The sequence below is a fragment of the Equus caballus genome, chromosome 10 (assembly GCF_041296265.1).
Source record: "Equus caballus isolate H_3958 breed thoroughbred chromosome 10, TB-T2T, whole genome shotgun sequence".
NCBI lineage: Eukaryota > Metazoa > Chordata > Mammalia > Perissodactyla > Equidae > Equus > Equus caballus.
This window is the reverse complement of record NC_091693.1, coordinates 78,023,789-78,050,738: the sequence shown is the minus strand read 5'-3', so window position 1 is coordinate 78,050,738 and position 26,950 is coordinate 78,023,789. Positions and strand designations below refer to the sequence as shown.

Sequence of the window (26,950 nt, the reverse complement as noted above, 5' to 3'; positions counted from 1 at the left end):
ACAGATTCCTAAATTTAATGTCCCATTTCAAACTGATCAGTTGGATTTTCTGTCACTTATAATTAGGTTTTTATGCAATCGATTCCTTACGTGTTTATTAGAGAGAATTTTTCCAGCATTTTGCTAGGTGCTAGTGTTATGAAGTTGAATAAATAATAGTCAGTGATCTCAGGGAGTTTATAGATTAGTAAGAAGGTATAATTGCATGAAGTAAATAATTAAAATACGAGTACACATCGAAATAGAAATCTGTACCGCTGAGTCCAGAGGGCTGGGTATTGAGAGGTGACCTGGCTGAACACTGTGTCATCGCAAGTCAGTACCTACTTAAACACTTGCTAGTACTCATTCTCCTGGCTCAGTAAGATTTTCCTCTCTCTAATGGACACTTTTCTTTAGCTGGGAGGCATCGTTCTTATTTATTTTGCTGTTATTTGCTGAAGTGAAGGGACTTATATGTAATAGGGGAATTATATATATATATATATAAATTATATATCATAAATATATAATTGAGGGATTGTTCATTATTACTTTTGAAAGAGCAAACGATCTTTCCCAACTTATTTAAAAAATAAAAACGTTTTAAATGCAGTGATTTAGTTTTGGGGGGGCTGGGGGATTGCTTAGAAAATATTTAAAATGTAAGTACGATTCTCTACAATGCTATTAATCTTTATCTTCTATCCATTAACCAAAGAGCAATACTGAACTCACTGTTTTTTGCTTTTTTTGCTATTCAAGTTATATGAAACCTACATTTGAAAACTCAATCGATTTACACTCTGTGTTAAAAGAAGTCAGAGAATAGACAGAGTCCTATACGTGAAAAGTTCATGATATTAAATTGACATTTAAACCTGTATGCAAAAACTGATTCCTTAACAAAATATTTGCACTCACGATATTTTTTCAATGAGACTGTTGCAGGCCTATGGAATCAGAAGAGATTGAAGCATTTGGCTTATCTGATTCATGACAATGTGTATATATAAATACAACATGTTTCAGGAACCTAGGAATGCTGAAGAGTCAAGGGCATGATGCACCCTGAGCGCTGGGGGAGAAAGGAACTGACAGAGAAACTGAACGATCAATGAGAGAAGCAATAAGAACCTAAGAAAAGCTCTCTGTAATTCACCAGTGGGTGTACTGGGTGATCCAATGGAAATTTAGAGGTGGAGAGATGGTTGAGAATCAGTAATCTAAGACAACATAAAGAAAAAAGAGAAGGTGGGAGAAAATCAGCCATAAAAATTCTAAGGTACTTGACTGACAGCAATTTTAAAGTCTTTTCCTTTTTTGATCAGGAACTCCTCCACAGTTCTTTGTACACTGAGATCTTAAGGACTAAAACACCTGAGCAGTCTAGATACTTTTGGTGATCTTTTTGACGTGTTCTTTCACTCTTTCATCCACTTTTTCATTCACCAATTATTTATTAAATGCCTACTAAAGGCTAGTCATATAGATGTAGGGTTAGAGTAGTACTTAGAAATATATTATTTAAGAATTCACTGTCTCTGTATAAATCTTGACTAACTTTTCATTGAGACCACCTATTCTGGGTATGACTAAGGGTATAACTAAGTACTGGCATGATAATTGGCATGGAGTTTTCCTCCAGAAAAACATGAAAATTAATAATAAAGAGATCATATGTATGCTGAATGGACTCTGAATTTAATTTTGGCAAAAGATATTTTGGCTTAAGAAATAAACATAGGAATAATGAAAACCATATGTGTGACTCAAACGATATTTCCTTTATATAAAAAGAATGAAAAATCAGCATTTTCATAATCATGGTTATCATGTAAGTGAATAATTACCTCACCAACAAGAGATAAAGCGTGAATTAGAAATTGAATCTCATTAGTTTGGCCAAAAAAAACACAAAATCTTTGCTTATGGTTCTTTGCCAAGTTATTCTGATGCAATTTTGCAATTTCATAGCTCTAGAATTGTAATATTAAAGAAGTTGTAATCAACATTTGATGATAATTAAATGAAATATTGACTATATATGTGTATCAACTACTACATTTACACCTAGCTTAGTGTATACACATAATAGGTCTTAAATAAATATGCAATGAATGAAAGAACAAACATTAATATCTAAAACAAACGACCAAATCTTCCTTCCCATATTGTTAAATGATGATTCAATTATCAAAAACTTAGTAAAGCATATGATGAACAATTATTTAGTAAAATGTGAAATGAGCCATTGCTTTTTTAAAATCTTTATTTTCCCTTTATTTTTCATGCAAATTAATTAAATAATATATTTAAATGCTTATCGCATAAATTATTTTTGTATCCTGTTTCTTTAAAGGGAACATTCTGAACAACAACACACACAAAAAACAAAACTCAATCAAAAAGAAAACTAAGAGGGAAGAAAGATTTAATATGAAACTTACTCATTTTCTCAAAACACATATTGTCACCCAGGCCACACTAACCAGATGGACACTACCGCAGTGTAGGGATGGCATCTTACGTCAAAGACTGGAGGTGGAAATTGATTGTTCTGAGCTTTATTCTCATATTAGTCACTCAGTGGCCTTCAATGAGACACTTTGTTTATGTCTAAACGTCCCATCCATTTCAAAGGGCTGACCATACAGAAATAATTTACCAAGAATTCTGAGACTCAAATTCAGGTGCTAAACAAATGTGAAGTGTTCCATGGTCAGTTAACAGTGAAGGAAAACAGTTTCGGGAAACTTTATTTTACGCTTTTATTTGGTTCAGTCATTTTATTTTTGTCTCGGTAAGCCTAATTCTCAGCGATTCTTCTAATAATTGTGTTCATTTCTTAACAAAAATTCGGAATGCCAAGAGCAATGTTTTTTGTTTGTTTTTGTTTTTGTAATTTTTCCTTTTTTCATTGTTATATATCTTTTTGAAATAGTACTTCATGGTAATTTATTTATCTTTCTTCTTTATAAGAAGCAGGCAAAGCCCCTGAAACCAAGCCAGGGACTATAAAAGTTGCAGCACAAGGTAAGCAATAAAACATTTAAAAAATTCTATTACATTTTTTTTCTAACGCACATAGCACTTTATTGACAAAAGCAAGAGCTGTTTATTGCAGAATAGCACCATCTGCTGGGTTATTACAGAAAACATTATGTTGTTGCATGAAGACACACATTTCAAGTATTTCTTTAGTAACTGGAGGAAGCACGACTGAGAGTAATGCCAGATTTGCAGGGGAGCCACTGAAGGACCCAAGATTTAGCATCTTGGTGCCAGGTTTCAGTCACTGAGCATTTACTTAGAGTTCCAAAAATAAACCATAGATTGATTAATAGATAGATGGATAGATGCATACATGGAGATATACCAGTAATATACAAGTTTTCCAATATTTTCAGCTATACCTTATAATTTGTGTCACATTATAAAAATCAGTCAGTATGTCATTAAATTAGTATTACTTCATCTATATACCAAGACTGAAAAAATCGGAATCCAGCTATGACTACACCTTAGTTTTTATGAGCCATCTGAGAAAAGCTGTTTCATCACTTACTTTGGGGCATCAAAAGTGGGTTTCTTAGGCCGGCCCAGTGGTGCAGCGGCTAAGTGCGCACGTTCCGCTTCCACGGCCCGGGGTTCACCAATTTGGATCCTGGGTGCGGACATGGCACCGCTTGGTAAGCCATGCTGTGGTAGGCGTCCCACATATAAATTAGAGGAAGATGGGCACAGATGTTAGCTCAGGGCCAGTCTTCCTCAGCAAAAAGAGGAGAATTGGCAGCATATGTTGGCTCAGGGCTAATCTTCCTCAAAAAAGAAAGTCGTTTTCTTTAAGAGACCTTCAGAAAAAATATTGATTCCTAAGGTTAGTTGGGAAAAATACTTCTTTAAAATAATTTTCCTATAAAGTTATTTTTTAACGATCACCTGAAATCACACCCTTTGAGAAAGCCATTCTCAAAGTGTCCTTAAGGCAACAGAATGGAATACAATGAGTTATGTAAACTTCATTCTCAAATCATGAGTAATTTGATGAAAGCATAAGGAAAGAGTACAAGTGTTCTGCCTTTATCATCTATGAAAACCTTACACAACATACTCATGGGGAAAAAAAGGTAAAATACTTACTGGAGAAAATCTTTGTTTTCTCTCCCATGCTACACTATACAATATTGACTAATAAAAGAGATGTATTTAGGTGTTGGGACATTTGTTTCTGGGCAGAAGGTCCTTATAGCAGACTCCTCAGCATGTGACATGATTGCATCTGAACAGTTTTTCTGTTATATTTAATCCTAGACCCAACTATATGCAGAATCAGCTTAGTAAATGTGGGTAAAATGGGTTGACTGAATGCCATTTGAACCCAATGATGTTGTTTATAAGCAATATATGCTAGAATGGCTAAGAACCATGATACAAGTTTTTAGTTTTCATTTGATCATCCGTTTGTTTGAGAAAACAGATTCTTCTTTAAAAGAATTCTGATAGGGAATATAACAAATGTTATGGAAGGTAGAAAGGGCAAATATTACTTCGTGTTTTCTATTCATGAAAATGCAGGTCAGAGTGAATTCCTCATGTGAGTGACTACTAGTTCAAGGAATCATTACGGTTAATGTATATATGTTCTCATAAAAAACACAATCACCCTAAGACACTTTTGTTTCCACTGGGGCTTCTGAGGGTCATGGTGGGTGTGGAACTCGAGGCGGGAATTTAGTTTTACTTCAGCTTCATATTAGAGCAGTTCAAGGAGAGGAAATTGAAGAGATATGTGGAAATTTGCTTCAAATTTGAGCTTGGGGCCATGGGCTCTTCACTTTTATATTCCAATTACATCGGACAAGGCAGCCTCAGCACTTAGTCCTTCAGACTAAAGGATTTCTTATTGAGTGAATGGTAACCTAGAATTTCAAAGGCTTGTTATAACTATCCTATTAAGGAAATTTGATGAAACTGTTGATTAAGCACAGTGTACAAGGCAAGAGTTAAACACAATCGGCAATATTGTTGTAGCAGAGACTGATATTTTTGAGGTATAAAGTGACAAAATTGATAATGATGTTTGTAGTGTGGCAAAAGGTTAGAGTAAATCTGTTGATTTATTTTTTACTTTTATAACAAGGAAATATGTAAAGTCTAGTTGTAGATAAATTCTTTATATATATGTACATATTTAATTATAATTAAGATTTAGCATGCTTTTTTTGGAAGGACATTTAAAAAATTTTTAACAGAGTTTTGAGGCACTGAGAAGACTATGAAATAACTGTCTCTATACTACAGGAGATTACAATTTGAAGATAAAAGAAATTTAAGTAATAACAAGTAGAATATCATGTAGTACTGAATTGAATCGTGGAGATAATAAATGCCATATGAGTTAAGACAAAGTGACTTTCAGTAAGAGCTCGGGGATGAAGGATTCCTCATGGATGACTTAGGCTTGGAGCATGACTGAAAAATGAATTGGCAGAGGAAAAAAGCATTGCTAGTGGGTAGATAGCTTAAGTAAATATAAAGAGTTAGTGATAATTATGAAAGGTTGTTGTCATTATCAAGACATGAGATAATGACCTCAACTAGGATGGTGCCAGTGATATTAGAAATAAACCAAAATAAAATGAACACTTTGAAGAAATAATATTTGACAGAATATACAGAATAAAACCAAGAAAAGAGCAAAAATGGTGCTGAGCTTTTGAGCCTGGGTGAATAGGAAGATTATAATTGTCAGAAATAATAAGTGCCAGGGGAAAGGACTAGCTTAAGGGAAGAGAGGAAGGTTCCCTTTGGGGCAGGTTTACACTGAGCAGATGGAGGGTCATCCAGGCAGTGATTTTTCTGTAGCCAGTTAGAACTTAGATGGGACATCAATCTAGTTTATAGACATTACATCAGAAATTGCATTGCAGAAATGGAATATAGACCGAAATGGGAAAAGAAGGAGAGAAATAAGGAATTATCTTTTAATCAGTTGGGTGCAATGGCTGGGCAGACACCTACTGAGAAAGAAATGCCTGAGGAAAGACAGAAACCATCATGGAACTCACTTTAAAAGATAGGTCTCTATGCATCCGTGTTCATATGTCTACAGTGGTCTTTTTTCTTTTGGACTCCTAAAGCAAACATTGAAAGTCTCCCATTTATTATAGAAAGAAGTTAGACATAGAACAAAATAACTAAAATATTAGCCATTGCAGTCTCATTAGAAGGTGAAAACCAACAGCCCAGTAATTAAGAATCATGTCTACCCAGTCAATTCAGGAGTCATCCAGCCACAAAATCCAGTTTAATAGATTAGAGTCAGGTGAGCTGAAATGAGGGCCTGCAGTGGGTCTCATGAGCAAAAGTTACAAAACCATTCTGAAAACAGACCCCCAAACCCTGGTTTTGATTAACTTCTAGGCATGAAATCCAGCTTGACAGATCACATGGCTTTCCAGAGGGCAGTGAATAAAAGCCACTCACCTTCAAGGGACAAAGGGCAAGAAGCAGAGGTAGTGTCAGTTATGAAAGAATAAGTCAAACTCCTTCTTTCAGCTCTTCTCTGCGTTACTGTAAAGTTGAGAGTTGAAACTATCAAAGAATATAAGAATGGGAAAGAGGAAAATGCATGTATGTATCCACAAGCCTGCATGTGCCCATGCATGCATGGACATTGGACATTGTTCTTCTTGCCTTATTTTAGAAATCAAAAAAATTCAGTCTAGCTGCAAAAGATTTTGCCAATGTTTAGAGAGCTTCTAGTTTCAGAGGTTTTTTTCTATAGAATTCACAACAGATTTTCAAAACTATATTTAGGTTTTCAGTCCTCTTTCTGGCACTGGTTGCTCTTCAGAAGCAATGCATTTATTGCTAAACTGATGAAATTTAGGTGTCAGGGCCACTCCCCTGCCAGAGTTTCTCCCAGGACCCTGGGAGGGACCACAGCAATTTTCAATTTGTGATTTTGTGTTTTTTTTTTTTTTTTTTTGTCTTTAAAGAGCCCTCTCCCCTCACCCTTGATCCAACTTGCCTGAGAGAGGTTATGAATTAAATTATAGGACATATTGTGGAGATAATTACAGGAGAAAAACAAACTAAGCAAAAACCCTCTTTTGCAATGGACAACACCATTTCACTTCTTTTTCTTATTGTACAAACTCCAGGCAAAATGCAAAGTTCAACTGAATTCTAGAATCAAAATGTATACACGTTGTATGATTTGAAAATTATGATGCTTCTGGAAGGGAATTTTTGTTTGTAAAGAATTAACTACAAATAAGTCTACTGAGTCAAACCTGAAAGGCTTGCTGAAATTATGCCTCCTGGCTTTGAAATCTATCAGGCAGTGTCATATCCTTTAATTCATTTTAGTTGATATTTATTTATTTTTTTGCTGAGTAAGTTTCCCCCGAACTAATATCTGTGCCAATTTTTGTCTGTTTTTTATATGGGTCTCTGCCACAGCACTGCCACTAACAAGTAGTATAGGTCTGTGTCTGGGAACCAAACCTGGGTCACCAAGGGGGAGTACACCAAACAACCACTAGGCCATGGGGCTGGCCCTGGTTATTGTCTTTATTACTCTCCTCATTATATCATTGGAAAGACAAATTTCTTGACTTAAACACATTGTAAACATAGATCTTCCACATTTTGTGTGTTATTAGTTAAAATTCCATTAAAAAGAAACAGATGTCTCAAAGTAGAATTTGTTTATAAATTTACTTTTTACTACAAATGTAACTATATATTAATAACATTTAGAAGATAAAGAAAAAAATCACCTGTAATAAATTAAAATAATGAATTTAAATATATTTCCTTTTGGGGCTGGCCCGGTGGTGTAGCAAGTAGGTTCTCGTGCTCCACTTCAGTGGCCTGGGGTTCACCAGTTCGGATCCCAGGCTTGGACGTATACACCATTTATCAAGCTATGCTGTGGTAGGTATCCAATATATAAAGTAGAGGAAGATGGGCACATATGTTAGCTCAGGGCCAATCTTCCTCAGCAAAAAAAAACAAGAAGAGGTTTGGCAGCAGATGTTAGCTCAGGACTAATCTTCCTCAAAAGTATATATATATATATATATATATATATTCCCTTTCAATCTTTTACTGCTGGTGTTTAGACCCAGTTTTGCTCCTTGCTCTCTATGTGAGCATGTGCAAATCATTTAATGTCTCTAAGGCTTAGTTTCTTGCTCTGAGCTGCCTTCCTTAACAGGCTGTTGTGAAAACAAAATGAGAGGGTGTATATGAAAGTGTGTTGGTAATTATAACACAGAGTAAACACTCAAAATATTCCCAGATGTTGGTTCTTGGTGGTCCCCCAAATTCTAATCCATTTACGTGGGATTGCCGTAGGGGAAGTACGCAATTTCTGGTTCAACCAATGTGGCTTCCCTGGATGGGTTTGGCTCCTGAATGAACTTTAGGCAGCATCAAAGGTCATCTTGCCTGGAACCATCCCAAGATGACTGAATACTTCCCCCAAATGCCTCCAGTAACACCTATAGGCTACAACCTCAATCCAGATGGAGTCATGATGCAGAATTAGATGAAAGCTACCACAGAGGAAGTCAGAATTCAAAGTGATTAAAGCATTCTGTGTAAAAGATAGCATATATTTGCTAAAAAGGGGTGAGATTTTCATTGCCCCTTCCTGAAATGTGAGATTTTATACTCTGTTACTGTAAATATAAATGCAGACTTCCACACTGGAGTGTAATTCCTCGGTAGCGAAGCACAGATAATTCATGGAATGTCACATCCATTTTTTTCATAGATCTTGTCATATTCTTCTAGAAGTGATTGTGGTTCTCAGATATAACAATTTAAAACCTCGAGTGAACTTATACTAAACACATACTTATTGATTTGACTTCTTGCCTATGTAACATTTTTTTACTCATTATTTTTGGTATATGCTTATATCTGAGTTTTAAAGAAATTTTTGTATGAAATAATATTTTTAGGTTATTCTCATTGCAGATAAATTAAAGCATTGGTGACTATGACTATATAGAACACATTCTCTTATTCTGAGTAATGGTCATTCAATATGTTTTAAGACTATTTTCTTTCCCTCATTTCAGCAGCTGCTAAAAAAGATGATAAGAAGGAAGGTATGTTTTATGAAAAATCCCACTATGCTTTTTTGTGTGAATAATTTACCAATATTCAGAGTTGAGTTTTGACTGCCATCTTGCCTATATTCTCTTTGGCTAACTGGATCCACTATGTGCATATATTTTGCATAAATATGTTTTTTCTACCTCACCTCACACAAGAGGGTGCATGACATTTTTTTAAAGTAATTTTAATCTAGTCTTTCTCAAGATATAGAAGATATAGCATAACCTCTCCAAATCTGGGCTTCCTATTCCATTAGCAGTTTTATCAAATTTCAAAAATATGCAAAATACAGACCTCGTTCTTTTATATTAACTCCTTATATCTCTGACACTGACAAGCAACTGATGTTACTTTGTTCTATTAAGCTGCAAATAAGTTGTAATCCATCCCCTGCACACCAGCTCCCTTTGTCGGGATGTCATGATATGGAGTAAAATTTTCACTGCTGTCAAAGAAAAATTGCACTTGATGGAATTAAATAGGCAAGGAAGATTTTATTCAAGATTATTGCAGTCAGGCTCAAGGCTATTGCAAAAGGAGAAATGGAACTCTCCACTGCACTGAAACAAAAGGCCTGAGAGTTTTAAACTCTGAGATGAACTAATGGAAAAGTACTGCAGGAGTTTGGCGGGGGTGGGAGAATGAAGGGGAGCACGGGCAATGTGATTGGGCCATCTGTCTTTGCTAGTTGTTGCTTGTGGAAGTTAGGCTCCTGCATTCCCACAGGGACTGGGTATAAGAGCGCTATTTCCTTTAATGATTACATTTCAAAGAGATATCTGATAGGTGTGGAGAAAGATATTTCTTGTTGTAGAAGATTTGTATTTCAAAGCAACAGAGAAAGAACTTACAGTTGCAAGTTTTCCAAAGTAAATATTCTAATAAAATGGAGGTCAAGGCCTATAGTCAAGAAGAGACCTATCTAAAGTTCAGTCAAACTGAGGTGAATGTTACAGCCATTTCGGTCACTGTCATTCTATTTAAAGGGTTTCTAATGCACCCTGACAACACTTGGACAGAGTCTCTAGATGTCACCACTGTTTATGAATCTAGGCTTATTTTCTCAGTAAAAATAGCATGTAGATATAAGCAATCACTTCCAACTTTGAAAAATGACAATTATAATTTAATTAGTGTTCATATCCCATGAGAAAAAATAAGAAAGCAAGTGTTATACTTTATAGTTAGTACCGTCAGAGTTTTACATAATAATTACAGCTGGGGAGTCATGTTCTCTTCTGTTAAACAGGAATCTAAGGCTCAACACACTTGAGAGGGAAAAAATATTTCAGTTGGTCATTATTTGTTCAGAGGAAGCAAAAACATAGTATCCTATTAAAGCCGACTGACACATTAGTGTGTTTATTGACAGGAGATTGGAGTCAGTGCTAATTTCCCATATAGGCAAAGCAAATCCTTCAGTCTATTTTGGAAATTACATCATTTCTATGATTAATGCTGTGGTGAGTAGACCCAGACATTACAGAAAAGAAGATGCAGTAAGTTCCTGGCAGTTTCTGACAGACAGCAAGTCCACCATCCTTCTTAGGAGTAAAGGACAACCTACCCTTTGACTTAGGTAAAGGAGTCGTATGAATGGATATTTTCCCACTCATTGGCATTCAAACAAAAGCATTTGGAGACTTTTGGGTATACGAAACAGTGGCCAAACTACAGTTGCACAGCTTTACGCTTTATATCTGTTTTCTTTTTCTTCCTTATTGTTATCCTTCTGAAGTTTTTTCTTCTATTTTTCCTGGATTACATGCCTCGTTCATTTTTCTTTTTTGAGAAACTGTCTGTAATCAATACGCAATATTTGGAAGAGCTCGGGGAGCTCGGGCAGAGCGTTGCCCATGAAGGGTCAAGTGCTCCAGTGTTCCCCACCAGCTGTAAAACATATAAAACACACCTCTGACTGTTAATATATTTGTTATTATTAAATTATTGTTTCTGAAGAGTATCATAGATTATTTCTATCTTTTTTGAAAAAGTTTTAAAATTTCTAAAATTATGATATTTAAGAAAAAAGATAGCTGTCTACAATGATTGCCTTTGTTCCCAACATAAAATAGGAGAATAGGCTTACTGTCCAGCTATTTTGGGCAGTCATTTGATTTTATGTTCATGAGTTCCTACTTCCCTTTCTGCATCTCCTGTTAAGCAGGACAGAGAGGTGACATAAGCTTCTCAGCTCTTGTTTCTTACTTTCTACGATTTCAAGAAAGATCATACAAATCATTTCCATAGGGACAGGAAGCACATGTGTCTTCAAATGAGACAAGTTTAAGACAAATCACCAAGGGGCATACAATTTGGATTTTCAACATTTTATTTCACAGAAAGCTTATTTCTACTCCCATTCAAACTTTCTGAGTATGGTTCAAAGGTATTAATGGCTGACAAATTTCCTGGAGAAAAGAGAATCAGGAGGGTTTTAGGAATTTAATTAGAATGCTCTTGAGAAGTTCTTTTGCTGGTAACTTTCAAAATGCAGAAACAAAAGCGGGTACCAACTTCTTTATTATGAAAGATGATCCATGCATCAGGCCACAAAGGGCTTCATGCAATAGTGGACTCTGAAGATTTGCTGTTCACATTAAGATCTTATCCCAGCATGTCCCATCAAATCAAATCTCTTCCTGAAAACTTAAGAGGAGAGACTCTTGGCTCCATTGAGCTATGCCCATCAATTTTATTGTTCTTAGGAGTCTGGGCATCAGAGCAACCATATTTTAGCCTAAGCGGAGTGACATTTTTGAATAAATGTTCAACTCAGGTTCTTCGTTGACAAGCCTTTTTCTGCTGAAGTTTCTCCTCCACATCACTCTTTCTCCCCCTACAGACACGTTCCACATGATCTATTAACACATGTTCTTTCTTACTTCCCATGAAGTTCTCAAAGTCCCAAATAAATTGTATTTTTTTCTATAAAAATGTCCTTACTCCTTTATTTCTTCTCATGTATTCTCCCACTCTCCTTGTAGACACCAAGGCTCAAATTCAGGCATAAGCTTCAACCTCTGTTTTTCCTCTGCTCCTGATGTATAGTACTCCAGAGTTTTTGACTGAACTTCTCTTTTGTTTAACCCTTCCTAAAATAATTAGAACAACTTATCTTCATTCACAGTCTCCAGTCCTTTAGTTGCCACCTCACACTGCTGTTTGTGACCTCCTATTGGTCTTACTAACTTCTCATGTGAATCAGGGCAGTGGTCTCCAAAGTCACAGGTTCCTGGGGTCGCTACGACTCCTTCAGTGGTTCTGCAAGGTCAAAACTATTTTTATAAAAACGTGAAGTCATCATTTGCCTTTTTCACTCTTGTTCTCCCATGAGTGTGCACCTTTCCAGAGGCTACATAATGTATGATATTGCAACAGATTGAATATTTAAGCAGAAATGCAAATCCAACTGTCTTCTCAATAAGCCAGACAGTAGAAGAGTCACAAAAGTGTAAAACAAAGTCACCCATCTCACCGCTTTTTTTGTATTGGAAGATGTATTCATCAAAAAAAATGTATGTTATTTATGTTAACATGTGACAGGTTTATTATTTTTTAATAAATGAAGAAATATATATTTTAAAATTTTCTCAGCTTTAATTTTTTAAATTATAAACATCAATAGATAGACTCTACTTAAATGAAAGCTGTTTGGGGTCCTTTATAATTGTTAAGAATTTAAAGGTGTCCTGACTTGTAAAAGGTTGAGACTCTCTTACCAAAATAATTATCCTGCCAATAATATTTTCGCTAAATATTTTTTCCAAAATATTGAATTGGCTTATTAAGTTTTTCATGTTATTAGCTATTTAAAATATTCAACGACTCCACACCAACCACAGAATGCAGCTTACAGGCCTTGACCTGCAATTCGAGCCCCTACAGTCTGCTCCCTGACCTCCTGTCACTCACACATCAAGGCAAAGTCAAAGCCAAGGCCTGAGTAATTCCACCAGAAAAGATAACAATGAGTCCTTTTGCAATTGAGACGATTTATTACTTTTCATTGTCAGCAAAAGTGAGAGTATCTAAAGGTACCTTGTTCCACACACCAAAGAGGATACATCCAAAGAAAGAGGCCAGATAATACAGCACAAGCTAGGGACACTTCACTGCAGAGGAGCCAATTCTAGGCTACGGCCAAACGATTTTATGGTCTGCAGCTCTATTCCAAAGGGCTCTAAGCAGGAGAACCCAGGAGGTAATGAGAAGTTGTCTCATGACAGCCTTCCAGGAGAGACAGGGGGGCACGTGGGAGAAGGCCTCATAACAGCTCCTCACAGGCATCCTATTCTCATATGTTCTGGAAGGATCACAAGGCATTCTGCCAAGACTCATATTAGCTGTGGTTCAAACTTTTGCCTGCATGGATTATATGGTATGGGAAGGCCAGCAGGCTCTGTGGTAGAGCCTTACCCTATACTGCCACCCTCTTTCTTCCTCTATATATTATATATCTCATCTATACTAAGCTGCCATCAATTTTACATATACAATGTGCTGTCTTGCCTTTGTTCCTGCTACTATCGTAACAAAGCTTACATTCTCCTTTTACTTCTATGAATATTCAATATTTTTAGGACTCAGAATAAATTTTCCTTTCTCTAGGACATCTGTCTGACCCTCCCAAATAAATATCCTTTCTCTTTCCTTTATGATCTCCCATCACAGTTTATCTGTATCTCCCTACTATTGCTTATTTTTCACCACCTTGTACTTCATATTACTTGTATTCATTTCCCTTCGACTTTAATTGGCGTTAAGACTTTTCACTTATGGGACCATGTCTAATTCACTTTTATCCCCTATCGGGACTGACACATTTCCTCATTTTGCACATTGTTCAACAAATATTTGTTATGTGAATGAATCAGTAATATCTAGGACTCTTCAATATAAGAGCTACAAGATATATGAGTAGGCAACCAATTTTTCACATCTCAGACAAGGAAGGATTTTTTTATTATTGGGAGTTACATTCCAATGAGCTTTTTGAGTCTGGGAAATCATAGCCAGTTATTGACAGCTTCATCTTAGGTGTCTGTGGTCACTAGTGCTACTTGTGTTGCACTAGCAGATCCAGGGAGATCTCATTCATCTAATCTTGGCTTCACTGATTAATTCCTAGGGACTGGAAAACCTGTGCGTTTTCCAACACAGGGTATTATCTGAAGGATACATTTCCATCAAGAACTAGCCAGATGAGATGCACTGTTTACTGTAAGGAGAGCAAGAGCAAGTTGAGTTGAATGCATATAAGAGTGAGTCCAAAGTTCTAGGCCTCGAGAATTGACATCTGAAAAGGAATCATAGTGAAAAACAAAGCAAAATGTCTGTTATTGTCATTGAATAAGGTGTCAATCAGGCAAGTTTCACAAATGAGATGGGTTACTTCATTACCTACATGTTTAGACTACCAGAGAGTTATTTTTTTTGCTTCAATATCAATTGATGTTTCATTTTCCTCTAGCATCACTTATGTATGTAATAGACCATACCTGATACATTGCTAAAGATGAGTGAGTGATGAATTGAACAGATTGCAAACACATCATTGCTTTTAAATCACAGCTGCTGTGGGCTTTAATGCTCTTAATAAAAGACTGTTGTTCAGATTATTGGGCAGATGGTCTTGAGGGAAGTATATTCACCAAGTAAGCTTTTATAATGGTTTTGAGCCATTTCAGCAGAGTGCTGAGAAGGCATAATGAAGTTTAATAGCATGAGTATTAACAGCTGGTTCTAATAGCTTTTCACGGTCAGTATGTGATCATTCAAGTCCAAGGATTATATTTTTTGACTGCTCAGATACTTTCCTTGTGTAAGTCTGCTGCTCTGTTGACTCCTAACCCAAAGACACAATTTATGACATTTTAAGTAAATTTCAGTATAGCTGCCAGTTGCTATAGCAAATATATTGAAACTTTTAAAGGCATACTTGGTTAGATCACAGTTTGTTATTTTTAACATTTCTACCTCATGAAATATTTTATTTTATTTCAGTAAGTGGTATAATTTATCTGATTCTGGGCTTCATATTGCTTTTTATTCTTTCATTTCAGTACAATTAATACCTAATACATTGTGTTATCGATGCTTATTACTAGGGAGAAGGAAAGCATATTAAAAACAACAGATATTCCACAGATATATACACTGTGTTTAGTTTTCCATGACGACCTCATGTGAGCATTTAGTTGGAGAATAGAGGCTTGCAAATAATCTTGTCCTAATCTGCTACATTTTATCCTCTGTCTGTTCCACCTTTCTTCCAAAAGCTTTATCTTCAATTGCATTTCTGAATGACCATGTTCTTCTCATAATCTTCCTGTGTTTTCTATATTGGCTGTATTCTGGGCTTAAGATTGCTCAGTAAGGATCACATGACCTCCTGGGCAGGCAGAAATCTTATTCCATTATACTGAAGGCAAACTAGTTGATAACTCACGATGGCCATTGAACTATCTACTTCATACTTTCAGCTGCTGTACAGTAAGAATCCATGTTTTCAAGTAGAAGCAGCCTCTGCATATTATTAATATATAGTTTGGTATATGTGAGATGATATTTATCATGGTTTTATATAAAATTGTTTTATATAATGTTTTCTATATATTTGAATTACTTGCTTACCTGATTAGAATAATTACTCCTGAAGGAAATGAATGAGAAATTTCTTGAAAAACATATATGTTTTAGATAGCAAATTTAGCCTACTCAGTTGTATTTCCTGACGAGAAACTGAATAGCAAGAAAATGATTGTTTTGGGGGGGCAGGGGTGTGGGTATTAAGAAAAACCTAGTCTAAAATTCTTTATACTATGCTGTGCAGGACACAATAGTGTTTAATAAATGTTTACTGAATAAATAAATGTGTTCCAAGGACATATTATTTTTTTACAATGGTTTGTTTTTCCCTTATACATGAAAGATATGCTTATTATGGAAAAATCAGAAATTCAGAAAGAAAGGATTGCAAAAACATTACATAATGACTGTGGGGCCGGCTCCGTGGCCGAGTGGTTAAGTTCGCGTGCTCCGCTGCGGCAGCCCAGGGTTCAGATCCCGGGCGCGGACATGGAACCGCTTGTCAGGCTAAGGCTACCTTGAGGCGGCGTCCCACATCCCACAACTAGAAGGACCTGCAACTAAGACATACAGCTATGTATGGGGGGGGGGGGGGCGGGGGGTTGGGGAGATAAAGCAGGAAAAAAAAAAAAAAAGATTGGCAACAGTTGTTAGCTCAGGTGCCAATCTTTAAAAGAAAAAAGATTGTGTATTTTTTTATTATGTGGATATCCTATGAGTTATTAAATAGTTCCCCTACCATTCAGAGAGTCCTGTGCAATATTCCCATTATTAAGATGTGTAAACGTCATGAAAAAAGCATTTTCCTACATATATTTTTTTTTAAATTTTTTTTTTTAAAGATTTTTTTATTTTTTCCTTTTTCTCCCCAAAGCCCCCCAGCACATAGTTGTACATTCTTCGTTGTGGGCCCTTCCAGTTGTAGCATGTGGGACGCTGCCTCAGCGTGGTTTGATGAGCAGTGCCATGTCCGTGCCCAGGATTCGAACCAACGAAACACTGGGCCGCCTGCAGCGGAGCGCACAGACTTAACCACTCGGCCACGGGGCCAGCCCCTCCTACATATATTTTTATAATAATTTCACATTCTTCTCTTCAGATATCTAGAAGTGGATTTACTACATCAAAATCATGCTCATTTTTATGACTTTCTAGATTCTTTCCCAAGTTGCTTTCCTATAACGTGTTTTTAGCTTATACGTCTATGGAAGTGGGTTCTTACTTCCACCACCCTGTTCCTGTCATTAGTTATCATTTTTTCATAATACAGCTTAGTTGGTCATCTGACTACTTTTTGTGAATAGACTCCCACTCGTTGTCATCTTCAAACATTTTAGGTCCATTATTTCTTTGTGGAAGCAAAATCATGACACTACCACTACCACATCACTATAAGGCACACGAATCCATTAATTTGAAAATTGTTAGTGACTGTCTGTTTTTAGGTTCCAAGCCAGATTATTGTCAACCAGAAAACAATTTATCTACCTTTCACAGGATCAATTCATAGTTCATTATTATGATTCTAATTTTGGTATATTCAGAGAATTTCAAAATTAACCTATGGAAGGAGTACAGGAAAAAACACAGAAGAAATAAATTATTCTAAGCAAAAATTTAAGTTAAAATGCCTTCATCCTCAAATAAATGAGGTCAAAACCTCTTTTTTTATTTTCAAGTGATATTAACTGGTAGTTTTATGGCCTAAATATCAGAAAATAATAATTTTTCAGATCTAGGCTGAAAACCCAAAAGCCTAAAAATAAAATAGATGTTTGTTGACCACTGAATACACGTTACCACGTAGCAGTTACTAAATATAATGATGTGTCATCAGTAACTCATGAGTCAACATCAATCTGTTTCTTTTCCATTACAGGAGGTATAATTGCATGTTTGTACTGGAAATGTAGTGATTATTCAAAGAGAGTGCAATGCAGTTCACCTGAGCTGCTTTAGATTGAACAAATGCAGAAAGTGCAAAGGAAATTCACTGACTCCAAACCTTCTTTATGGACCAAGCTATATACTTGCTCAGTTTGACTTTCTATTGAAAGAACATTAGCTTCAATAGGCACAATGTAATCTCTGCGCAAATTGTATGTGGATATTTTCTTTCATATTTTTATTTTTCATATTCTTTATGCTTCCAAAAAATGTTCTCACTTCCTCCCTCACACTAATACTCATCCTCTCAAAAATAGGATGACTTATTTTTAAGGCCCATATTCTAGAAATGTATCATATAATCAATCCTTTTTGTTGAAAATTATTTCAGAATGTTTGGACATTTTGTTGTAAGCTGAAGTTGTTGATTTATCCTCTTTGTTTGTAAATAATTTATCTTTGTGTTTTCAGATTCCAAGAAAACAAAAACATCTGCAGAAGGTATTGGAAATATTTCCTTTTTCCATTTTCTATTTGATGAACCCCAAAATAGCATTCTTTGTTAAATGATTAACATAAGAGAAAAAACTATACATAGCATAGAGGAGAGACAGAGAGAGAGGAAGAAAGAGGGAATGAGAGAAAGTTGAATCTTTTCTAGCAATACTACTATAGAAATATTTGGCAGTAATAAAAAATAATACTGTGTACACTTACCTTTCATAGTAATTGTTTTCAAAGAAATGTTTGTTTGATAAGACATTGAACAATATTCAGTATCAAGCATTTATTTTACTAGAAAGCACAAATTCAATTACTCTTGGATACACCAGCATCAATTAGGAACTGAATCTTTCCTTTAAGTCTTGAATATGAATCATAACTCATCTAGAAAGTAAATCTGTTTCTTCTGTATTTGCTCATGTGCATTTATGTGTACAATATGTTGATGTGTTAGCTTGTGTTTAAAAAGACTGCAGGGTATAAATCACTAAAAATAGTTAAACAGTATAGTCTAGGCTAATTCCTTGTCAAACAATGTTTTACATTCAAATTATGGAAACATCTATCATAATCGATAATACCTCAGAGCACCATTCACTGTGAAATTTAAGGGGAGAGAATGAGGAGGGTTAGAAAAGTTACAGTCTAATCAATATGTTGAGGTAGTAAATTTTATCTATAAAGGCTTTAAGAACAATTGTTTTCTGTTTATTTCTTTCAACAGAACAACCCAAGGGAAAAAGTAAGAAAATGCATGAAAAGTATATTTGTGTATATGTTTTTTCTCTTTACTATTATTGGCGTGCTGGTACACTGAGACTTGCAGTCGTGAATCTCTCTTTTCTACGTTTTATGCATGTGAACTCTGTTGTTTTTTTGTCAGAATGAAAGAATATACAACCTGGGGGTCGGAGTGGACTAAAATGCATGGCAATCATTCTTAGTTTCCTTTTAAAAATTCATGCAATCATCTAACAATATTATCAGCAGCTTCATAACCAAAAATACAACTGCATATCATTATACCATTAATCCACATTTAGTCCCTGTAATCTAGTTAGTTCTCAGTCCTTAGAAAAGATTGAATAGAAATTCTTTTGTAGGCTAGTTTATCACCTTTTTCTGCTTATCTTTCTTCTTGTAATCCATAAATATTTTGGCGTGTTCCTAGGATATATGACATTTTGTCCATGACATGATTCTCCCCCATGAGCACTATGAGCTCTGGGTAATGGCATTGCTTGGGATCTGTATCTCAGACATCATTCACTGTCGCTTTAACACACAGTATTAAAGCTGTTTGCCTTGAGGTTGTGTCTTTTGCAAATATATACTCTCCTCTGAAGAAAATAGGATATGCTGAACAAATGAAAACAAAGAAGGAACTTAAGCCTACTTAGTCATTTAAAAAAATCACATTTCCAGGAATGTAGAGCTTTTAAAGATCGTAGTACTATTAAAAAACGTCTGCTTTAATATATACACCAATTTTTAAAAATATTGTGTATGCTTTGGTCCTGCAAAAGATTAGGACACTGAGACGTTCTATGTCATAAAAATGCTTTAAAATGCCCTGTGAAGAAAATCATGAAATTATAGTACAAGTCAACCAGGAGGAGCAATCTATCCATAGAGAAAGAAGTATGAGTTCCTTCAGTCCTAGATTTATGAGTGTGCACAACCGCTGATGAGCATGGACACTCTGATACAGAAACCACTCTATAAACCATCGCACCAGCAGGAAAAGGGAGGACAACTGGAGATTTGAAAAATAGTGTTAAATAATATATATGTGTAACCGTAAGGCCCTCACGTTACTACAGTCTATGTGATTTAAAAGTTCCTGTAGACACACTGTGGCTCCTTGGCAATCTTCAGGGCATGGATGTATTTGATAAATAGACATGGCTTCTCAGATGTTCTCTTACATCTCAACTGCTCTTCTTGTCGGGAAGATCTGTGCATTGTGACTTGAGCAGTAACAGGGAGAAGAAAAAGTATTTTCTTCAAAGCAATTATTAATTCTTTTCAGATTAACTTACTTTCTCTGATTTATTGTCTAGACTTGTTTTTACTGTTATTATTGCATCTTTGAATTTGTTTGACTTAGTTTTTTTGTCTTTAAGATTACTTCATTCAATTATACATCTCCAACCCTACATTCTTATTTTGCTTCTGATTTTCTAGTTACCACAACTTAAGAGGTTGTTCTTTTTTTAGATGAAAAATAAGTCATGGTAGGAGAAACCAGGTGAAGAGAATATCAGACTTTCTTGTACATATTTTTGCAAATTCTTGTGATTATAATTTTTTCAAAATAAAAGGTGAAAAAATGATGACAAAATAATCAATCGTGGGCATGATTTGGCAGTCCTGTAGAATATAAGAGATAAATTTCTTTATATTTATTAAGAGTAATTCATAATTATTTCCTGAATTATCCCATATAAGGAATGCTCTTGACAGCCTTTTCTTGCATTTTGTTCCAAAGTAACACAGGTATTTTTCTGCTTATATGATTGCTTCTGATGTGATTGAAAGCCCTTATTTTAACTTTGAAATCTCACGTATAGCTGGTGTTTGGTTTTGATGCATACCCAAATCTACTTCCAGTATTTTTTTTTTGACTGTCTTCACTTTACAAATTTCTTAGAAATATTTTATAATTGGCACTTCAGTTTAATTTAATTTAATCCAAATTTTATAATACATTTAACTGCTCTGCGTTTTCCAGACAACTTTTGGTAATGTGCTTATTGTGTTTAGTTTAGTTAACTCACCTAAGCTTCTCATTTTTCACTTGTAACACTTGGTCAAGCCATTTGTGTTATTTGTTTTATGGCCTGTATGCAGTGTCGGGAGTGGATAGATTTCTCCTTATACCTTCCTAACTACAAGGCTGATAAACAAAATTGTACATTTGAGAGATTGATGAAATGACCACAGAAGATTCAGTGACGCTCTTTCTAAAATATAGTTCTTAGAATTCTTTCAGCATAAACATCTTCTAGTCTTCAAAATATATTCCTTACACGAAACTTGAAGAAATCTTGCTATTCTTTTCTTTAAAAAATTGAATAATAATGTCTCTATGTCAAAGAATTTCTTGAAAATCTTCTTTTAAATTAATTTGACAAGCTTGTCAAGGCAAAATAAATAAGAATAGGAATGTAGATAATAGCACTTCACATAAAATTAGTACTTGCACTTCATGTAAAATTAGTGCTTATTATAATATAAATGTCAACCTAATCTTTAGGGCAGAATATTGCTTTGTCTCATACCATATTGACAAAAGTGAGTTCTTAAAAAGAAGCATTATCTAAAAAGGACTCTTTAAGGAGCATTTGTCCTAAAAACAAGGGAAGTGTGTTTTGCTTCCCCCTGAAAATTCTTAGTCTGTTTTAGTGTCTTAAATCTGCTTCAGCAAAAATCCTTTCTCTTAGCTAAACAAATATCTCTTCAGTATAAGATGAAGATTTCAGCTTGGAAGAGGAAGTCCATATGAAATCTGTCCATCTTCATCTGAGAATTATTTTGAAAAGCTGTAATCATTATTCTTTGTGCTTGTTTTTATGTTTTCATGTTGACCTAATGTGACAGTAAATTTAAATTTTTCCATCCTTTATAGACTCTATTTTATTTTTCTGGTTTATTATCCATGAAAAATTTTAATTCCTCTTATATTTAGTATATTTTCAGGCTATTGTGTGAGGAAACTCTATGAGGGGAAATAGAAGGAAAAACTTGTTTTAAGTATATAGTCTAAATCTTTTCATAGCAGTTGCTATTAGTTGCTGCAATCAGCATTAGCATGTACATGTTTCTTTGTGTTAAAAAAATTAACTTATGACATACAAAATTGGAATAATAATGATATTGATAATAATAATAACAATAACAATATGTTTCAGAACAGGAAAAGAAAGAAAAACATGTGGAACCAGGTAACTGTTTTTAAATCCCTCTCTCCTGTTAATTTCACAATGTTATTAAATTTGCAATTGAATGCTGACTTGCAATAAAGGCAGAGAATATTAAGTTGTTTCTTTCTTTGTTTGATACAGCAAAGTCACCAAAGAAGGAATATTCAGGTGAGTCAGACAGATGTTGCTTGGTTCTTTCTACCTGACATCCAAAGCTTATTAATGCTGCTGCCTCAGACAGGCAAAGAGCCATGACAGAAAAGGGCAGGAAGTCCTTCCATCTCACAGTCTTTTTTCCAAGTTCTTGACATAGAGTTGACACCAACGCAGTTTTAGAAAATGGAAGCCAAATGAGATATAACACTTTTGCTACTCAATGTGTGTTCTGTGAACCAGCAGCATCAAGATCACCTGAGAGGTGGTGAGAATGCAGAATCTCTGGTCCCACCTCAAACCTACGGAACCAGAACCCGCAACTGCCTAAAATCCCCCGTGGATTCATCTCTGCAATGTTTGAGAAGGACTGTTTCACATTTAGTGTAAAAAAAATTAAAAAATAAAGACAAAACAAGAAGGAAACACACTCTGTAAATTCATCTGATATTGCTTTGCTTTTAAAAAGTGGAATATTCAATTGGGGCAAATATTCTCTCCATATTCCTAATGTTGCATTTCTTGAGTACTCAGGGGAGTTGCAATGAGAGTAGAAGCAGATTTTGTCCTCAATATATTTACATTATACTGGGAAAAAACTGAACTGAGAATCAGACAACCAGAAAAGCAAACATCCAAACAAACCAACCAAAAATGAAGTTGGTATAGATACCAAATGGTTTTCTTAAATGTTTCTAGCATTTACCCTGCCCTATGAGTTGTTTCAAATGAAAATAAATGCAAGTTTCTGAAACTTGTTTTTATTGGCCTCATTTAAAAATATCTTCTGTTGATTTTTCCTGCCAAACTTTTACTCAAGGTACTTCACTCACTTTTTGTGCGTGTGTCTGTATGTATATGTGTGTAGGCGGTCATAGCTTCATTTAATGTCCGTTAGCCGCTCTTCCCAGTTTATCGTATTTAAATGGAAATAGGATTTACTCAATGTCATGTTAATAACCATGCAAATATAGCTCAACTCTGCTCCCACTCCTGCCATAGACCACAGCAGACCACAGGTTCGAAGCCACATTTCTTATTCTTTTTCAAAATTTGTAAACCTTCCTCAGACAACTCAAATCTATTTAGCTCTTTCTCCAACTAGTTCCCATAGCATCATTTTCTATCCTTTATAATAGCACTTAATGTACTTTTATATATTTTTCCAATTTAAATAGTTAGAAATTAGAGGATAAACATAATTTTTATTTCTTGATCCCCACAGTGCCTGTTATAATGCCCAGGCATACAGTGGGCACTTGATAACAGTTTATTGGGTGAAAGGAGAAACATCAAGGTAGAATAATCTCATTTAAAAAAATTTTTAAACATGAATGACTTTCAAATAATTTACAAGATGAAATAATTATCCATTTCACCATTCACATTCACATTGATATTACTTATCTTTTGGAGGGAATGTTTTTGTCCACCTTACAGAGGACAGACTCTTTGTTCAGGGGTAACGTTCCCACAGTGGGCTATAACACTATTCTCATGTATGCACATATGCAGACAGCTAAAATGAGCACACACCATAGCAACATATAAACATGGAGAGACATACAGAATGACTATTGGTGAAATCCGTTTTAAGTTTTAATAGCTAAACGTTGTCTAATATTGAACCTGACAAAATACAATAATTTAAATTGCTTGAAATCATTATCTGTTCATTTCAGGGTATGATTATAGTGTAGCAAATTAGCAGTAATTAGCTGTACTTTTAAAATTGAAATCATTGGATAATTTATCAATTCACTTCATTCTTTTCATACCACTTTATAGTCTTTAAGGAAAATGCATTGGATCAGATTCTTAGATAATTTAAAACAGAAAATAAAAAGATTGAGTTGTGAATAAGCATTCTGTGTCAGTAGAAATTATAGAAATATCAAACAGAAAAAATCTATGGTTCATGGCACGTATTTAAAGCATAGCAAAGAAAATGACTTGTATTCTCGCTTTCTCACATCTATTTTTCCTTTAGTCTTCAAGGTTATAACACAGTCTTTTAAACAAAATGACCTCAAAATGGTTTTAGAGAGAAACAAGTCGATGTAATTAACTTAGACTTTATTATTTCTTGTCCTTAACAGCTCCAAGTGAAAAACAAGTAAAAGCAAGTATGTTAAATAAAATTTTAAAAAAATGAATGAGTGTTTTTCAGCAGCTTACTCACTTCAGTTTTTTGCTATGGACAAAGCTAATGCTAATTTTTGAGGCTGGCTTACCAAATGTTTCTTTCTATGATTATTTGTTGTGTTGAAATAATATGTATAATCACTCATCCTTGTCTTTTCTGTGAATTCATTCTTATTAAAATTTATCTATAGAGCTTTCATTTGTAAATGTTAATTTGTCCAGACCCTAACCCCTTTTTGAGTTGTTTATATTTTTGTTTTCCATTTTGCAGAATGACAAGTGATCTCCTCAGTTTCTTACACCCATCAGACTTAATTTTCCTATTGATTGATTGATCAAATAGTAGGCAACATAATTTGTCTACCAGTGAAAGTCACTGTGTCTTTAATGAAATGAAGCTCCCAACAATTTTATTAACTACTGCTCTTGTAATGTCATAATTTTCTTTTAAGGTTTATATCCTCAGATTATGAAATATTGACTGATACTCCAATATACCACAGCATTTGCATTAATGGTAGCTTTGACAGTATGCTTAGGGAGAAATCTGATTTCTTTATTTATATTTCTCAATTCGATGAAGCACCTAGCAGATTGCCATTAATAAAAATTATTTGGGCAATATTGCCTGTATTTGATTTTAGAAAAATATGCTTTTAGCTTCTCTAAGCTTTGTATATAGGATTTATGGTTAAACCTCAGTTCTATGTACAATGAAATATGTTTATATGTTTCTTTTGGGTTAGAGCTGCATGAGTATTAAAGACGGTACTAATACATAAAACAGATTCATGTTTTATTTAGTGCTGGGTTTTTGAGACAGAGTGTATCATTGCTGGTTATATCAGAGAAAAACTGGAAAATATAATATTGAGTAGCTTGATGGGAATGTCTTTTCAAAAAAAAAATTACACTTGGAAATATTCACATAGATGTAGACTTTGAAAGAGAGGTTTAACATAAATCTAAAATTTCATTTATATTTCCATTAAAATTCCTAGTTGAATGTAAAGCTGATTGGAACTCTGTTTTATGGAGTCTTTAGTATGCTACTACTTAGTCTGTAGAAATGCACAATCAAGAAAATGTACAAAACAAAACTGATAATTTTGGAGCACTGGTAGAGAACTTTAGATTGAAGATTACTCTGAAAATGAACGTTTTATTCCTAGAAAAATGTGACATATAGATAAAAATATTCATTTGAAGTAAAAAAAAAAAAAAAACCCTGTAAGTTCTGCTATCTGTGAAACACACTATCCAATCAAGTTTAGAAGAGATCAGCATCTTTTGCAGGAAATTAGCAAATTACATTGCCAGATCATCTTAGATCCAATATAAAAGTTTCAAAAGAATTAATATTCAAGACTCTCCGTGGTTGAGAGATTTGGACTTGACATGGGCATTGTCCTGAAATACAGAAATTAATTAGAGATAATTCATAAATTGTTTAAATTCTCTGCTAACAGTGTGACCATCCATTTCACCAACTAAGAACTGTTTTTTTGGTCTTGAAACCATACTACAGGAGAATTTTTACATAGCTGCTATATACAATGGGTTATTTGTAGAGATAATGCCTAAGGTGAAAATTGCATATCATTACAAATACTCTTGAAAATTCCCTAAATTATTCATATAGTATGGTGCACATTGTTTTGTGTATACAGCCTGAACATTCAGGATAAGATTTTACATTATCTTAAATTATGAGAGGAAATGAGAGAGTGAGATGTATAGTTAAATTAGCATAAATGAAATATTTGTGTGATACAACTCCATAGCATTGAATTAAAAAGAACAGTTGAGATTGACAGGGTTAGGGCAAGTCCATGGAAAAAGCAAAAGTTAATTTGTCATTAGCACTCAATTAAAGGAAATAACTAGCATGAGAATTGAATTTGTGGTGTGGAAATGTTTCCTCTAGGTTCTGAGGAAACCAGAATGACTGCGGAAAAAATACTAGAGGACTCAGACAAGCTTGGAAGCTGTATCATTCCAGAGTGGAGGTTCTCATGGTACCGTCAACTTGAATAGTGAACCTTTTCTGGTTCAATGATGTAGCATTACAGAGGGGCGCTTAATGCCTCCAAGTCTAAAGTTATGCGTCAGGGGTTATGTGGATGGAGGAAGAGTGCCTTGGACCAAGCACCGATGCCAAACCTAGATTTGCACTTTCTGCAAGTCAACAGAGATTCCTTTATCATAGTGCAAACAAAAATGCCTCAACACCCCCAATTCCCTCCCTGCAGTTCACTGCACCTGCATCCCCACACATTGGATAGTGACATGAAGGTTGACAGTAGGATTGGTCATTTCCCTACAGGAAGAGGGCCAAACAGGTAGATTTTTAGACTCTAAGGGATTTCAGATCTTTAACACTCTCCTTGGTGAATCTTCAAGAAGGAATGTAGCAGACAATGCTTAGCAAATATATTTGACAACATCGCCGCTCAGTTTTCAAATACTTCAAGGACCAGTGCTCCTCAAGACCCTGGGAAGCACTGCTGTACGTCACTTCGTTCCTCATATCAAGGACCTGGGGGCTCTGATCATGTATTTCATCTGCATGTTTAACCAGCCTGCGGCCAGTTTGAATTTTGAGCAAAAAAGGCACCAGACCA

General features: G+C 34.9%; 1 protein-coding gene across 50 annotated transcripts in view; it reads left to right on the top strand.

Annotated features, from left to right (window-relative positions):
• Window positions 1–26,950, top strand: part of TRDN (triadin) — a 392,671-nt gene that overhangs the window by 226,786 nt on the left and 138,935 nt on the right. For 11 of the 50 annotated variants that reach the window (XR_011422172.1, XR_011422173.1, XR_011422180.1 and 8 more), the window contains exons 13-19: window positions 2,962–3,015; window positions 9,081–9,110; window positions 18,070–18,099; window positions 18,827–18,844; window positions 22,017–22,049; window positions 22,170–22,196; window positions 24,281–24,307. Coding sequence is in view for 31 of the 50 variants with exons in the window: in XM_070223712.1 (XP_070079813.1) it covers window positions 2,962–3,015; window positions 9,081–9,110; window positions 18,070–18,099; window positions 18,827–18,844; window positions 22,017–22,049; window positions 22,170–22,196; window positions 24,281–24,307 (219 nt within the window). In the remaining 19 variants the exon portion in view is untranslated. Of the gene's footprint in view, window positions 1–2,961; window positions 3,016–9,080; window positions 9,111–18,069; window positions 18,100–18,826; window positions 18,845–22,016; window positions 22,050–22,169; window positions 22,197–22,427; window positions 22,625–24,280; window positions 24,308–24,597; window positions 25,339–26,950 lie in introns of those variants that run through there. The other 39 variants (XR_011422178.1, XR_011422176.1, XR_011422174.1 and 36 more) reach the window with 18 other exon arrangements.